We start from the raw sequence: 18,228 nt of genomic DNA, 5'->3' as shown, positions 1-18,228 counted from the left end.
CTGATTTTGCACGCAGAACAATAAAATATAACTTCGTGTGCTTTGAGACTGGGCATAAAATCGATTTGCTGTACATTTCACGCGACGAGAGGTGTTTGTTTTTTTTTTGTTTTTTTGTTTTTGGGGGGGGGGGGGGGTCGCGGGGCAGCAGCGCATTTATCATGGGGTCGCGGGCTAAAAAGTTTGGGAACCCCTGATCTATGTTATTCTGCAGGCACCACTTAGACATCCAGCCATTGAGTGATGACAATCTGCTATGCATCTCATCTCCAAGCAGGGAGGGGAACAAAACATATTAATGAGATTTTGGTTTGCACAAGGAGTCTGATAGCAGTCAATCTGATCTCATCATCATATAGTCTGTCTGGAAAGGAGACTTTGCCACAGTTCTTCTGGATTTAGTCTGCCTCAGTTTATTCTGTTTCTTCATGTTATTCCAAACAGACTGGATGATTGTGCTCTGTGTGGAGCACTGGCTATTGTCAGACTCACTGTGCACACAAAAATCTCACTGGATTATTACAATTAACTGCAAAATGAAAATATAGTGTCCTAAGACTTACACAGTACTGTATACTTACGCTGTGATCAGCAGCAGCTGGATGCAATAATCACATACCAATGTGCATTGGCTCATTTAGTTTACACTCAAAGTAGATATTGTCTATATTGTCTTGCAAGATGCAGTGCATTTTTGTAGGGCTGTGACTTTTAATGATGTGTGTCAACATTATAAGGGTTCCTTCTCTGAACAAGATTTGTCATGAGTCATGTTACATTTATATTTTATTAAATAAAATATATAAACGGGAAGTTTGAAGAATAGATGCATAGATAATGAAATTATACTGATTATATTAACTACATTTACATCAAATTTACATGATCCATTATTTATTATAAAAAAAATGTTGAAGTTATTAATCATTGTGTATCTGTATTTTGTTTATTGCTTCGTTGTATTTTATTTTATTTTTTAGCTACTTCCATCACAGCCCAAGTGCTTAAAAACAACCAACTGTTTTGTAAATTTAAATTATATAAGCTGGCATTAAACTCACAGCTCTGCCTGTAATTTTTATTTTTTATTCTTTGTCTTCTCTTTCATTCTTTTTCTTTCGCATATATGCTCATACAAAAGGTCATGTGGTTTCAGTCTTTGATTTGCACAGTGCAGGGGAGGTTTTAAGTGACCCATAAATACGTTTGTATGTGTGCAACTCATCATTAAATATGTAGATTATTCATGAGTTACCATTTTAGATTAGTTTATTTCTTCATCTCAGCATATTTAAAATTACATCACTTGCTCACTAATGGATCTCCAGTGAATGGGTGCTGTCAGAATGAGAGTCCAAACAGCTGATAAAAACATCCACAAGCTGCGTATTTGTAATGAATGATGCACTGCATCATGATATTTTTTACTTCATACCATTGCTTCCAGCTAAAATGAGTCTTCTGTAATATAATTTAATAATAATAAATCAATCAATCAACAAACAAATAAATTATTTAGTTTTTCTCTCAGTCTGGCTTCGCTAACATTTGTATGTTTAGTTGGTCAACTAGCTAAAAATCCCTCTAAAACTTGCGATACACACCAGCTTTACCAGCTTTGTCATTTCATGAAACCATCTTTTTTTCAAACAACATATTGAATGCATTATCCATATTGCTTCTTTTATTTTCTTTAATCGTTATGTCCTAGAATATAATAACATACATCAATAATGTACCAATATTTTTTTTAATTGTTGCAAAAAAATAAATGAGCATATCTTTTTCTGACTGGCAATGAGTAAAATAAAAGCTTTTGTATTTAAAATACATGCATAATTTTCGGATTAGGGCCGATTGGATGGGTGCTGTAGGATGTGCTCAGTTGTTCCTGTGTGACCTGAAGTAAATATGGAGGAAAAGACAGGTCTAGTTCATTATAGGTCTCTAATTCATCTTATGTATGGCTCACACTATACTGCATACATTTCAAATGAACAGTCACCTGCGGTTGAGAGTGGTGGAAGAATAGACCACGCGATTGTTCAGCGGTTGCTGTGGCCGGTACACATTGTCAAAGGAAATTTGTGTTGGGAACCTGAGCAGCTGCAGAAAAAAAAAAGTGAAAGAAAAAAAAGTCACAAGGAGCTGACCTGGAAAAAGATATGACAACATTCATCATTTTACTGATTGCACTGATTTAGCAGAGGCGCGTGTGTATGTGGTCACATGTCCAAATCATAAGGGCTCTGCACCTGCTGCCAAAGGAATTTGGTTCAGATGTGTAGGATTCTGTAAGAGATGAGTGTGATAAGAGACAATGACAGAGGAAACAGAGTGTGAAAAAAGGGAAGTATATCGGGGAGATAAAGGCTAGACAACATGACGGTAATATGACAACAAGATAGAACAAATGATATAGGCTACACATCACCTGAGCAGAAAACACATGTGGACTTGTCAATCAAGCAATGTTATGTAAGAAAATAGGAGATTGTGAAACATACAGATTCCCTCTGTAGGCTAAAGACTGGTGAAAACGTCCCTAGGTTACGTATGTAACCCTAGTTCCTCGAGGGAACGAGACGCTGCGTCGATCGCATTTGGGGAACGCCTTTGGCAAGAACAACTCTGAATATCGTGTGCAATCAGTTCAATGGAAGAGCGTGACGTCACGGACGGGGTGACGTAGCGACCAGGAAGCTATAAAGGCACGTGCCACGCAGCTGGCTTCAGCTTCGAGTAGGGAAGCAAGCGCAGGCAGGGGTGCCGGGAGTATGGCTCGGCGACGCAGCGTCTCGTTCCCTCGAGGAACTAGGGTTACATACGTAACCTAGGGACGTTCCTCTTCGGGAACTCGAGCTGCGTCGATCGCATTTGGGGAACGATGTGCCAACGCTGCCAGACTACCAAACCCCTGCCTAGTGTGTATCCGTAGAGCACAGCTTAGGACGAGAGGACAGAAGAGCCAGGAGCGGCTCGCATATCGAGATTGTAAAATCTGGCAAATGTAGAGGGCGTGGACCACCCCGCAGCGTTGCAGATGTCCAAGAGGGACACACCTGCCAGGAAGGCCTTAGAGGCAGCCATACTCCGCGTAGAGTGAGCCTTGGCTCCCAAAGGAAGGGGAAGACCAGAGGACTCATATGACTCGTTGATAGCCTCGACTATCCAACGGCTGAGGGTCTGCTTAGAGGCAGGAGAACCCCTGTTAGTAGGACCGTAGCATACAAGCAATTGGTCGGATTTTCTCCACAGGGCAGCTCTGTGGACGTATGCGTCCAGTGCTCGCACTGGACACATACAATTTAGCTTCACCTGGTCTGGCTCCCGAAAGGGAGGAGGACAGAAGGCCTGCAGTACGACAGGTTGTGGTGTGACAGAGGGAACTTTAGGAATATAACCCGCTCGAGGGTAAAGAAATGCTTTGGCCATACCAGGGGCAAAGTCTAGATAATTAGGGGCCACCGAGAGGGCCTGGAGATCTCCAACTCTCTTTAGAGAAGTAATAGCCAATAATAGGGCAGTCTTAAGTGTCAGATGTCTGTCTGATATTTCTTGAATTGGCTCGAATGGAGCTTTGCAGAGAGCCTCTAACACCACAACCAGATCCCATGGGGGAATACGGGACCGTACTGGAGGTCTCAGCCTCAGTGCACCTCGGAGGAAACGTGTAACTAGGGGGTGTCTACCCAGTGACTGGTCACTGAAAGGGACGTGGTAAGCAGCTATGGCCGCCACGTACACCTTTAAGGTGGAGTGGGTCAACCCCGCAGAGAGCCTAGCTTGTAAAAACTCCAGAACTGTACCAACTGGGCAGTTAACAGGGTCAAGGTGGCGATCTCTGCACCATGAAGTGAAGAGTTTCCACTTCAGGGCGTACAGTTTCCTCGTAGAGGGAGCTCTGGATTGGAGTAGGGTCTCAACAACCTCGGTTGAGAGACCAGCTGCTAACAGATGTGCCCCCTCAGGGGCCACACCCACAGCTTCCACAACTCCGGGCGAGGGTGAATTATTTTGCCCTGCGCCTGAGAGAGTAGATCTGTCCTGATCGGAATCTGCCATGGAGAGCCGTCGAGGAGAGAAATCAGATCTGCGAACCATACTCGGCCCGGCCAGAACGGGGCTACTAACAACAGACGGACCCCGTCCCGGCGTACTCTCGCCAGAACTCCCGGGAGCAGAGCGATGGGGGGAAAGGCATACAGACGAAGCCTCGGCCAAGTCTGTGCCATGGCATCTAGTCCCAGTGGAGCTGGGTGAACTAGAGAGAACCAGAGGGGACATTGCGATGTCTCTCGAGTCGCGAAGAGGTCCACCTGAGCTTTGCCAAATATCTGCCATATCTGCTTCACCACCTCGGGATGAAGCATCCATTCCCCGGGCCTTGGCCCCTGTCTCGACAGCATGTCTGCTCCCACATTCAATCGCCCAGGAATATACACTGCTCTTAACGAGAGGAGTTTGCCCTGGGACCACAGGAGGATCTGGTACACCAGCTTGTACAAGGGGCGTGAACGCAGACCCCCCTGGTGATTGATATAAGAGACTACCGCTGTGTTGTCGGTGCGCACTAACACATGACAGCCTCTCAGGTCTGGGAGGAAATATTTTAAGGCTCGATACACTGCTAGCATTTCTAGACAATTGATGTGCCATGTCAGATGGCGACCGCTCCACAGACCGCGGGCAGGGTGGCCACTCATGACCGCACCCCAACCGGTGAGGGACGCATCTGTCGCTAGCGTTACACGGCGACCAAGAGCTCCCAGCACCGGGCCCTGATTCAAGAACCAAGGTTTCTTCCATATGTCTAAGGCACGAAGGCATCGCCGCGTGACCTGAATAGTTCGGAAAGGATTTCCCCTCGGGGAAAACCCCTTGGTCTTGAGCCACCACTGAAGGGGCCTCATGTGCAGGAGACCAAAAGGTATCACGTTGGACGCAGCTGCCATGAGCCCTAACAGTCTCTGAAACTGCTTCACAGTGAGTGACTGGCCTTCTCTGACTCTCTTGACTGATGTGAGGATCGACTCGATCCGAGCAGGAGACATACGTGCCTGCATCGTGGTCGAATCCCATACTACGCCTAGATAGGTGGTTCTCTGAACTGGAGAAAGTACACTCTTCTTGGCATTCAGTCTCAAACCCAGCTCCCCCATGTGTGCGAGAACGACATCTCGATGTCGAACCGCCATCTGCTCTGATTGAGCTAAGATCAACCAATCGTCGATATAATTTAGAATGCGGATGCCCTGCATACGGAGGGGTACCAGAGCCGCATCTACACACTTCGTGAATGTGCGGGGTGAGAGTGCAAGGCCGAATGGAAGTACTCGATATTGATAAGCTTTGCCCCCGAAAGCGAACCTCAGAAACTTCCTGTGTTGTGGAAGGATGGATATGTGGAAGTATGCGTCTTTGAGATCTATCGTGACAAACCAGTCCTCGGATCTGATTTGAGCTACAACCTGTTTGACAGTAAGCATTTTGAACTTCAGTGACATAACTGAGAGGTTTAACTGACGTAGGTCTAAGATCGGACGCAACCCCCCATCCTTCTTTGGAACTATGAAATACCGGCTGTAGAACCCGGATTCCCTGTCTAGAGGAGGGACCACCTCGATGGCCTCCTTCCTTAATAGGGTATTCACTTCTTGTTCCATAACCAGAGCCTGCTGGGGGCCGACGACTGTCGGTGTAACCCCATCGAATTTCGGCGGTGGACGGCCGAATTGAATAGCGTAGCCTCTTTCTACTGTGTGCAGGACCCATTGAGAAACATTTGGCAGAAGTCTCCACGCTGCTCGAAAATGTACTAAGGGAATCAGTCTCTCGAGACTGATCTCTGGTGTAAGAGGCCCCCGAAGGGGAGGCGAGCTTCCCAGCTCCGCTACGCTCACGGGCGGAAATAACTGGGAGGGACGCTCGCGGGAGACCGCTGCGCCCTGAAACACTGGCAGGGTTGGCAGACCGGCCTCCGGAGGGTACCGGGGAGAGGCGGGCACCGTATACTGAGGTGGGAACCGCTCTGACCCCGTAGGGGCTACCCTCGAGGTCACTGGTAGCATGGCGTCAGGACCTCTTTGTCGAGGACTTCCTAGCTTCGATAATAGTACGAAGGTCTGATTTTAATCTAGGAGCCCCCGACTCAGAGCGTCGCTTAGACCCTCGGTCCCGGCGTGGGGGAGCACGAGTGGCGACGCTCTGCTTTTGAGCCTCGCGGTATGAGGAGCCTGCTAGTGGCGTGGGTATCTCCCGTCCAGATAACCCACAAGAGCGACGAGGGAGGAAACTCTGGAACGCCGCCGCCTGTTTACGGGCCTCCTGGAACCTGTCGACGACAGTATTGACTGTGTCGCCGAACAGGCCCGAGGCTTGGAGCGGGGCGTCCAGGAGGCAGAACCTGTCACGGTCTTTAATTTGGGACAGGTTCAGCCATAAATGCCTCTCCGCGGCCACCAAGGCTGCCATAGACCGCCCAATTGCGCGAGCGGTCTCTTTGGTGGCGCGGAGGGAGAGATCAGCGGTCCGTCTAAGTTCTGCAATATCGTCGGACTTGATCCCCTCTCCCTCGTCTACATCTCTCAACAGGTCGGCCTGATATGCTTGAAGGACGGCCATGGTGTGAAGGCACGCCCCTGCCTGACCTGCTGCCACATAGCCCTTGCCCACTAACCCTGATGTCGTTCTTAATGCTTTAGTAGGCAAGGCCGGAGCCTTCAGAGACGACGCCGAACCGGGTGACAGATAGCCCGCAAGCGTCTGTTCAACCCGTGGCATCGCTCTGTAACCACGCTCATCGAGCCCTGTCACATTCCCATAATACTGCGAATCAGGGCCGAAAAGACGGGTGGAATATGGATGTTTCCACGACCTCGCTATCTCATCATGGAGGTCGGGAAAAAAGGGAAGGCTCCGGGCTGGAGGTGGTTGTCTGGGCCTGAGATACCGCTCATCTAATTTACTTCTCTGCGGTTCATGTGATTTTTGTGGGGGCCAGTCTATTTTTAACTTCTCGACTGCGCGAGTTACCACCTCCAGCAGCTCCTCATACTGGGGCGAAAGGGGTGGCGAATCCCTGCCAACTGTCTCCACATCCACCTCATCAGACGAAGAGAGGTGGAGTGTCGACCCCTCGCCCTGGGCGGAAGAAACCGACGAGCGTGCTTCCGATCCCAGGGTTTGGGCGCCAGATCTAGCAGATGAGGAAGGAGATAAGGACGTGCCCGTCTCCATTCCCTCTGCCAGATCCACCTGCGAACCCCACGAGTGCAGCAGCCGCTCTGCCTCAGCAGAAGCGGGGCCAGAGCCGCGGGGAACGCTGGCGAAGGCTCCCTCCTCGAAGAGAGCCCTCCGGGATCGAAGCGCCCGCATTGGCAATCGTTCACAATGCGGGCAGTCGGCTCCCTCGAGAGCCGACTCAGCGTGCTCCGATCCCAGGCAAACCACGCATAAATCATGTGTGTCCCCAGCCGTGATGTAGCGCTGGCATGGAGGAACACACAGTTTATAGCGCGATTTGGTTTCGCCCTTCAAATGTCTCGTCTTAGCTTTAGACTTAGGCATCGTAGTCTAATGATACTGGACAGACAACAGTAAATAAGACTTACAAGACAGACTTATGAACATGCACACACAGAGCGCTTGCTGAAAGACGCGAAGCTGAAGCCAGCTGCGTGGCACGTGCCTTTATAGCTTCCTGGTCGCTACGTCACCCCGTCCGTGACGTCACGCTCTTCCATTGAACTGATTGCACACGATATTCAGAGTTGTTCTTGCCAAAGGCGTTCCCCAAATGCGATCGACGCAGCTCGAGTTCCCGAAGAGGAACAGTTTTTACAATTTTTCACAAGTATATATTTATCATAATGAATCCGATTGACAATATATGGTTCCAATCGTAAAACCAATTCCAGCTGTAAAAAAAAAAAAAAATTATATAAACCATTTTATAAACATGAAACATCAATATAACATTACACATCCAAAGTTTTCAAAGCTAAATGGAATGACACACAGCAGGATTTTTAGAATAAGTCATTTTAAAAGAGAAAAAAAGAAGATTTACGGAAAATCAATAGGTTATGAATAATTTGCTGCCATTGTGTGAAATGTAATCATGTCCATAAAAAAATTACTGTAATCTGATTATAAACATGCTGTTCTTTAAAAAAAAAAAAAAAAAAATCATCAAAGTATCCTTAAAAAAAAGGTTTTCCACAAAATATGAAGCAGCACATTAAAATGTTTTTTTTAAACAAACAGCATTTTAAAATGATTTCTGAGGGATCATGTGACACTAAAGACTGGAGTAATGATGCTGAAATTTCAGCTTTACATCACAGGAATATATGACATTAAGAAATATATTACAATAGAAAACAGATATTTAGGGGCCAAGCACCGAAGGTGTGTAGGTAACTATTGTAGGCGTTGGAATTCTTATTCTTCTTCTATGGCAGCCTATAGATCCGGTTGTGAGAAAGTTGTGAAATTTGGCACACTGACAGAGGACAGTCTCAACATTAACCACAGTGAATTTGAGTCTCAAACTCTCTAGCGCCACCACTTGTCCAAAGTTTCCCTCATGTTTATGTTAATAACTTTTAAACCATATGGCACAGAAGGACATTTTTTCCTCTGAATCCTCGGCTCATGCTAAGTGGAACAAACACCAAAATCACAAGGTTTAGTGTTTTCACTATTTTTAATTGTTCAAAAAACATACTTTTTCAAACTCATCCTAGACGGTTTGTCTGATTCTCACGAAAATTGATTATCTAAAGATTATCTTTAGACCATGCTGTCAAAAAGCTACAGAATTCAAGTTTATTGCTTTCTTGAATAACATGCAAAAGAATTTGACAAAGAAGCATGCAAAAATGGATCTGAGACTGTATCTCTGCCACAGTTTGGCGTACTGAGAACAAACTTGCATGGTGTGTGTTATAACAAGCATGACCTGAGACTACCTGCAGTGTTTCGTTTCTGTGCCACCTAGTGTTCAGGAGATATGACAAATTGCTATTTTTGCCTATAACTTCTGAATGGTTTGGTCAAAAATCACAAAATTGGTCTCTTTAGATTCAGTGCAGCATGACAATTTACCCAAAGTTAGCCATTTTGGGCGTCAGCCATTTAGAATTTTGTAGTAAAATGCTATATTTTATGAAAACATTGACGTATCGTTACAAAATTTGGTATGGGTCATCAGCATAATGCCCTGGAGGAGCCTGAGAAGTTTCAACCCTAAAATCATATATTCACATCCTTATAACTTTGGGTGTGGTTGAATTATTATCACCTTTAGATTCATAAATTCTTACCAAGGTCACCAATAACAAACATGCCAAATTTTACCTTATGGTTTGTGAAAGGGTGAATTGTAGTACTTAAAAAAACATTTGCCAATATATTAGAAACCGTTACTCCGATCGGCACGAAACCACCGTAGGAAATTCAAAAAACATAATGTGCTGGCTATAAACTCATGCCCAATTGCCAACATGCAAAAAATGCAAACAAAGTCAGCCATCAAGTCATTTTTTCTCTTCTCACATACAAAATTGTCTATAACTCCAAAACAACACACTTGACACACACATGTATGGTCACACTCTAAAGACACATACAAATGTGGTGGTACAGAGTATTATGATATATTTTGGTATAAATTATATATTTTACTATTTCATCTGGGTACCATTACAAAACTTTGTATGTACCATCAAGAATAAGATTTCAAATAAATGCTAATAGCTTTCTGTGAATTTTGTCTATAATAATGAGACTGGTATTAATAGATTCCTTGGGTCATGCTGGGAACAGTGATACAATCTTGCCATAGTGAGCCAAACTTCCTGTCCGCCATTTTGATTTTCTTTAAATACCTACCTTTTCTAACTTCTATACCGTTGGTACGATTTTCACCAAAATCGAATCATATCATCTTTAGACCATGCTGACAAAAATTTATGGATTTTGTGTTGATAGACAAAACCGTTTTTGCATACCACATTAATGGATTTGAGGCATGATGCCAAAATGACACTTGAGGCTGTATCTCTGCAATGCTTTGACATATTGACACCAAACGTTGTGTGTGCCAAATCGATTTAACCTATTGGTCAAACATGATAAGCCAATAAATCATATTACTAGAGGTTATATTTATGATTTTTCAGTCGTTTTGACTAAAATCATCAAATGGCTTCAATTAGTGATTTCTGTAGTGCTTGGCCACGTAATTGCTGCTTGCAGCTATATTTAAAATTGAAATAGTACTGTTTTTACTGTATTTTTAACCAAATAAATGCAGCCTTAGTGAGCAATGCAGTTTGGGCTTGGTAGATATTAATTTATAAAAGTGGAATTATTTGGAAACAGAATTGAATTTGTCTGTACCTGATCTTTGCTGATCCTAATTGGGTCCTTAAAGATGGTCCAAACCACAGCTTCATCACAGGGAGGGGTGGTCAGTGAGCCATTGTAGCGGTAGTACTTGCTGAGATCAACCCCCTTTAAGAGCTGATGCATAGAAAAGGGCTCCATAATTCTGACTTTGTCTCCTAGCAGTAAAATAACAATTAGACAACAAAATACACAAAATAGGCTATTTTAACAATACAGCAATAAAGGTGGGGTCTCATTAGGGAAATTTCAAGGACAAAAAAATTCAAATCTATGAAGTCCCGCACTTTCACAAGCAAGCGGCTTTCTGTTCGTCACTATGGTGAATTCGTGTCAACAAACTGAACCAGTTGCGAAATCTGCATGAGAAAATCTTTTGTGAAATTCTCAACTGAGTAAAATCTTAATGAAATTACTGCATTTCACCCGCAACAAAATTTGCCAAACAATTGTAAATATATATAAACAAATAACAAATGCAATCACTTATTCTCAATCTGTGGTACATTTATAATGCAGACGTATAATGCAAAAATATATAGTTACTATATTATTATTATGGATTTTTTAATCTAATTAATTGCATTATGTGGCAATTTATTAATCGAATTAGGCACTATTTGGCTGACAGCTATTTTACCCTTTCTTGGTATTTTTTGGAGATAATCGGTGAAGCTTTCCCAGACTTGTGACATGTCCTTTTCATTGCTCTCCTAAAGGGTAAAAAAAAATGAGTGTCATTTATTATAACAAACTGTTAGATTAGGTACCTAATCTACATTGGATACACTTACAATAGGCAGATATGGCAAAACGACAATAAATTGTCATTTAAAATGCCAATGCTGCCCTTTAGTGGATGAACCCTGTAAATGCGACTCACAATAAAGAAGCCCAATACAGCAAAGCCATCTTGAAGTTTTGCTGCGGTGCTGTCATTAAGATCACTTCTCCGGCTGACAATGTGCATCTGCATAGGAAAATACAGCACGTGATTCTAAATGCTAGCAACATTTTTGATGTCTTTCACAATTTGATCTTGCAGGCCCCATCTCTAACTTCTAGAGGTGATCTGTGTCCGTTCAGAGAGTGCTCGGATCCTGGATGGTTCACCAGGTCCTTTCCACCCCAGTGGAAGTGAAACTGCAGGACGGTGTATTTGTGCTTCAGACCTCCTCCTTGAACTCCCACTGCTCCTGCCTTCAGCTCACACTCAACTGCAGGGACAGCATGCAGGAGAAAGCAGATTAGACACGCAGGTGTGTTTCTTATGTGCATACAGTAGACTGTATTACTGATTCCAAACCTGTGTGTCCGTTATTCTTCAGCATCTTCATGGTGTGAGGGAGACTGAAGTTAATCAGGTCAACAGATGCCAACTCTTGGTTTTTAACGACTTTCTGGGTGTCGATGTTGATTGGAGACTGTTTATGCCCATTACATTTGGGATAGTATTTGCCCCAGTGTGGGAGCGATTTTTCTTTAAAAAAAAAAAAAAAAATATATATATATATATATATATATATATATATATATATATATATAAATGAGAGACGCACCGATCTGATATTAAAATCGGGTATAGATACTCCGATACTGCCATTTTCTCTGATCGGCCGATACAAGTACGAGATCCTTTTTTTTTATTTAAAAAAAAAAAAACAAAATCTGATTGTGTAAATTATTCTGTGTTACTTCTGAAGTCATACAATAGCTTTCCCCTGTTCTCCATTCCAGTCCTCGTGGCCCCATGGTGGATATTCCACCATGATTCCGAAGGGAAATGTAGGCTATATGTTCCACTGAATTGTGTGAGACATGAATTTAAACTGTTACTTATTACTGGGTGTCTGTGAGAACAAAACACGGGCGTAGAAAAGACTATAAATTGTTTTTAACGTGCACAGTAAGTGAAATATAAAACTGTTAAAAGAAAGACTCAGTATCTGTTGCACATATATCATACACTACGCATCAATGTCTAATATGCTAAACATTTAAATGTATTTTAAATTTATAGTATATACTTATATATAAATACATTCATGAATGCTTTTAATGAATGTATTTTATAATAATACAAACAGCAATGTGTTACATTTTACTATATTTAGTGGAACACATTTATTTGTTCCCCCAAAAGTAGTTTTTTCACTTAATGTCTGGATTTCTAAAATTATTGTGCACTTATTTTTCTAGAATAACTTTTGCTGCCGAATTATCCACTAACCTAGTTTATTATATATTTTTGTCATTGATTATGAATATGCATAGGCCTATATTTTTCCATATTTATTATTTTATTTTTCTTTATAATATACTAGTCGGGGAGTGTTACAAGCTGATTGTGCATAGATAAGATCTAAAGTCTGAAAACCAGAGAGATAGTCTTTATCAAAGTTAAGACCCTGCCACACCCCCCCATTCAGATACACCCCCACATCTCTACATCACTAAGTGGAAATGTTTGCGTAATGCCACCCAATTGTTCACGCAAAGAAAGAAGGCATGGTTTCAGTAACACAGTTAGGGTTGAAGCAGTCATGCCAAATGTGGAGTTTTGCGCATCACGTGTGTGTGTATGTTTGTGCTCGCACAAGCGTGTGTGTGAGAGAGAGACAGGGTCACACACCGGAGTCATCTGTCTTAACCATCCGTGGCTTGTGTACTGTCTGCAAACACATGAGCTTCATCGCAGAGTCTGTCACGTGACTCTGTTCCTCTTTCGGGCTTGAACTGATGGTAAAACTTAAGACATTATTAACTGTCTTTACATTTATTTTGAAAGAATAAGCTTGTGATTATGGAAAGGGACTTTGTAGAATACAATGTGTTTGAGAGAGGCGGGGCATAGAGGACCTACAATAATCTACAGTATTTGAAAAAGAATGTTTTTTGAACATTAAAGATTGTCAGCATATTATGTTACACCAAATACACAAAATAATGATCTTTTTTTTTTTTTTTTAAAGGCATCATAGAACCCTTTTAAATGTCTTTCTATGGAAGTATTATTTTTTACTATATTACTCTAGACATTACTGTAGACGAGGTGGGGGAGGAACTTTGCACACTGGATTAGAAGCGGCATTGTAATGCGTGATAAATGTACAAAATCCTTGTTGTTGTACTACATAAAGTCTGTAAGATTGTATGTTTTACATTATAGTTTTTTAAATAGGCTATTAGAAATTAATTACGAATGAGTTCGATGCCAGATATTATTTATTAAGCTTTGGCTCTGGATAATAGATTTTTAGAATAGAAATCACCCTTCTACCATGATTCTGAAAACAAAACATTAGACAAAAACTAAATAATATAAAGGCTAATTCACTTACGTGTCTTACAAAATGCTTTTTTTATTATTGTTATAAATGAGTAAAAATATAATATATATATATTTGATATAAATGAATGAATTAGATTTGACTGTTTTTTAACAGATCTATTGATTGAATAAATTAGACATCAAATGCATTTCAACAGTCCCTGGTCGCTAACTGGCATAATATAACCTACAGTCTACAATCTTTATTTGAAGCGTAATGAGTTCCAAAGGTCAGTTTGGACTATAACCTTTCATCCCAATAGTTTCGTTATTAGTCTTTAATGATTGCAACACAGAAATGTAACCTACTGTGCAGACTGTTTGTGAAGCTATTTCAAATATAAAGCTTACATGATGACGCTGCTCTCTCTGGATCAGCGGCTGCGCGAAAGCAGGTTTAAATATTCCGATGTGATTGTGATTTCAAATGTTTAATATAGGCTACATAGAGGAATCGTCGTCATAGCATGATAGCAATAAGATGATGATGATTAATAATGATTAATACACGTGAGCCTATAGCCTGTGTATATTGTATGTCATAATTTGGACCAGACCTCAAAGTTGAATACAACTTGGCATGAGTACACTTGAAGACAGCAATGTGTAGGCTACTACTATAGAAAGAAGGGGCAATTTTTCATTTTAACTGAACAGCAATAAATAAAGTCATTTCATGCAGCATGACAAATGTTTTTAATATAATTTTGAAATATTAAAATGGAGGTAACATTTAATGATCTTTAAGTGTTTTGGAGATCACAAACTTTGGCATTAATTGGACAAATGGTCTAGGACAGGGATAGGTAACTGGCAGTCTGCTGGCCGTATAGTGACTTCTGGATCATATTATACTCAGATGTTCAATTTTAAAACATTTGAAAAGTAAGTCATGGAAGGATTGCTTTCGAGGGTAATGGTGGCTTCATGACCAGTTGGAATGTTCTGGGCAACTGCCATTAGTTGGAGAAATGCGACAATCATATCCAAATATCAGAGACTGAGGGAAGGCCGCTTCACTCTCTTCACATGATCATCGTGTGTGGTGTGGAGCAGAGCAGATGTTTCAGAGGAGACGATGACTACAAATGGTCGCGGTCTAGGATTCCGTTAGGGTTTCTTTAAAAAAACTTTAATTATATCAAATTTATGATCATAAACATTTCTAAATGGTACAAGAAAGTCTTGATTATGATTTCAAGATGTCTTAATTTTGGGCACGGAAAGACAAAAGTTGCGATATAGCTTAATGTGGTGATTAAACTTCAAAATGCTCTGATTTCACTGCTAAATAAGTCACGTGCTGCGCTGCGTTGTTTACAGTCATTACTGGGGAAACTGCTATATTTCTGCCATTCCAAAAGTGCCTCCTGCTGGCAGATAATGAATTTGTATTTTCAACAAACCAAAAGTGAAACTTGACCCATATTTTTATGCAGCAAACATGCAGTTGTTAAAGGGGGGGTGAAATGCTCGTTTTCACTCAATATCCTGTTGATCTTGAGTACCTATAGAGTAGTACTGCATCCTTCATAACTCCAAGAAGTCTTTAGTTTTATTATATTCATAAGAGAAAGATAGTCTGTACCGATTTTTCCCGGAAAAACACGACCGGCTGGAGGCGTGGCGTGTGGGCGGAGCTAAAGAATCACGAGTGCGAGTAGGCTTTTGCGTTGAGAGCGTTTGGAAACTGTGACATTAGCGTGAGGAAAAAACCATCATCCAAAAAAACCATGACTTAAAGTCAGATTCAGCCATTTATTTATGATCCAGAATCAGATCCCGAGGCTGAAACTGAAGGAGAGCAGTGGCAGCAACGACTCGCTCCGAGCGGGGCTCGAACCCGGGTCTCCGGCATGGGAGGCGGATGCAATAACAAGGAGGCAGAGATATTTGAAGCAGTTTTACTCACCGCATGCGGTTCCAACACACGATCGTGACCCTTTTTCGTTGGGATTGCATCATCCTTAAGAAATAAACGATCCGCAAATCCGTCGTCAAACTGGGCCTTGTTTGTAAAACAAGCATCTTCGAAATGCAGGGAACAAACACAAACACTTGCACAACTCCGTTGATGCTCTGTAAAAATAAACTCCATCCACTGGTCCCTTAATGCTGGGTTTTTTTTGGTAATCTGTGCAGGGTTTTCTTGCCCTGGCAACCAAAAACACACTTCTTTTGTGACTTTTCGCGACGCTCTCGCTCTTATCAGTGAAATGTCTGTGCTCAGCCTCGCTGTACGGGAGCGCGCGCTCTTCCGGCAGACGCGCCCTCAGGACCCATATAAGGAAATTCCGCTCCATCTAACGTCACACAGAGCCATACTCGAAAAAAACTTTCCGAAACTTGTGACAAACCGGAAGGAGTATTTTTGGAACAGAAATACTCCTTCAAACATACAACTTAATTTTTGAAACTTTGTCCATGTTTAGCATGGGAATCCAACTCTTTAACAGTGTAAAAAACTCAGTATGCATGAAATAGCATTTCACCCCCCCTTTAATGTGAACTGGTCGATCAACAAATAGATAATGCATTATAAAGATCTGAACAATTAAGTCACTAAGTCACAAAGTCACTAAGATATATGTATAGGTTATTTAATTAATATAATAATTGATTGATAATAATTACTTAAATTTCAATAACTGGAATGTTTGAGTCATTTGACCATTTTCTTAAAAAAAATGTTTTAATGCTGAAATGTGAAGTTTATAATTTTAAGTTTTTATGAAAACCTGTATGTGAACTATAAATCATGCTTTTTATAGTCATTTTACAGTTTAATAAGTTAGCACAAACATTGTCCTACCCTGCTCATATGCAATTCATTTTATTTGTGCAGGTCTTAAAAAGTCTTACATTTGATTAAACAAATCCTGCAGATACCCTGTTATATTATGTATCACGTTTTGTTCCACTTGATTCAGAGAATCAGAGGAAAATAACATTGGAATTGGAACCAGTTTGCTTGTGGCGATATTAACTTATTATGTGTGTGCACCTTTTTTTAGGCCAACTTGATTTGGGCCAAATTTGGTGTTTCTAGGACTTAAAGTTTTGGTTGGCCAGACACTTTTATGACAGAAGAAGAAAATCATTTGAAACATTAGGGTACTGGCACCTTCTGTGCTTGAACTCCTAATAATAATAATTGCAGCAAAACATACAACTTCCCCTAGCAAATTTAGAGAGTAATATCTTATGACAAACAGTATAGAAAGATGAGCTGATGTCAAGCAATAGAAGAATTGAAAAACTGACAGAGTCACCAAAGAGTAAAAGATCATTGACCACCTTTACAAGAGCAGTTTCAGTGCAGTGCTGTAAACAAAAACCAGACCGCATCATTTTATACACAATTTTTATACAAATGCTAAGTTAGATATTGGACGGTAGGTTTCCAGCATCCAAATTAGATTTCTGTATTAAATCAGTAATTAGAGGTGGATTTGTCAAGGAAAAAATTGTCAATGAATGTTTGCTCAAAATTGGTTCCTCATAAAAGGTCCCACATAAAGCCTTGAACTTTCCCTGAAAGTTTCATATTGAGAAACATTATTTTAAGCATATTTTAAGGAATGAAAATGTAATGTTGCTCACCACAGCCAAAATAGCACCAATCTAAAATAGAATTGATAGACAAGGGAAAACAAGGTCAGCTCTATAAACTGCTTTAGACTCTTCTTCACACTTGGTTGTGATGAAAGTGAGAGTGCTGAAAGAAGAGACATGCCAGAATGAACTGTTAAATCAACTAAAGTATACATTTGACCTGATTTCCCTATATACTCCTGTGTTCTGGGACATGTTGTTCTTAGAAATAAAAATTATATGAATAAATATATTTATAGATCTATTCAGTGACAAAGAAAATAAAGCTAATTCAACAAGAAAGCGACAGACAATGCTCACCTTTTGCAGTGCTGAAGTCAGACAATAAAATAACAACCACACATGTCTTGAAAAGCATCTGCTTGTTAGAAATAAGCATTTTTAGCATATTTCCACATTAAATCATAAGATATTTAATATTTTGTCAGTGAAAATGTTTCCAGGGTTTCACTACATTCAATTCTTAAAACATTTTAGCTATTAATGAATGTTGAAAACATGTAGTAAAAAAATAAATAAAAATTTAACGTGGAAACTTACCTTTGCACAAGCTACAGAAGCTGTTATTTATTTATTTAACAGACCACAGTATAACAACCGGTTGGGCTATTCAGACTGTCTTTGCCTCTGAATGTATGTATATACCAGTCCACAGAGTGAAAAAAAAAATATTTCCTGTGAAGGAAATGGGTTAAGGTTTACGCATTCACACATGCAGTTCCATATAAACATTTGACATTGTCACTCACATTTTTGAACATTAACTTTGTAGTGCACGATCCAAACTTAAATTTGTATTATTCATGAATGAAAATATTTTGTAACATGATATTGATGTACCATTTACATGGTAATGCGATGTCTGATTT

General features: G+C 41.1%; 1 protein-coding gene across 1 annotated transcript; it reads right to left on the bottom strand.

Moving 5' to 3' along the window:
* Window positions 1-1,251: 1,251 nt before the first annotated feature.
* Window positions 1,252-18,120, bottom strand: LOC113056398 (carbonic anhydrase 14). The gene is made up of 10 exons (XM_026223166.1): window positions 17,900-18,120; window positions 17,660-17,717; window positions 17,348-17,368; window positions 11,720-11,893; window positions 11,473-11,630; window positions 11,297-11,383; window positions 11,054-11,126; window positions 10,408-10,571; window positions 2,006-2,106; window positions 1,252-1,900 (listed from the first exon to the last, which is right to left on the bottom strand). The coding sequence occupies exons 2-10, from the start codon at window positions 17,715-17,717 to the stop codon at window positions 1,882-1,884; spliced, it is 855 nt and encodes a 284-aa protein (XP_026078951.1). The 5' UTR covers window positions 17,900-18,120; the 3' UTR covers window positions 1,252-1,881.
* Window positions 18,121-18,228: the final 108 nt, after the last annotated feature.

The sequence above is a fragment of the Carassius auratus genome, chromosome 37 (assembly GCF_003368295.1).
Source record: "Carassius auratus strain Wakin chromosome 37, ASM336829v1, whole genome shotgun sequence".
NCBI lineage: Eukaryota > Metazoa > Chordata > Actinopteri > Cypriniformes > Cyprinidae > Carassius > Carassius auratus.
The sequence above is the reverse complement of the archived record's forward strand: the minus strand, read 5'-3'. Positions and strand labels throughout refer to the sequence as shown.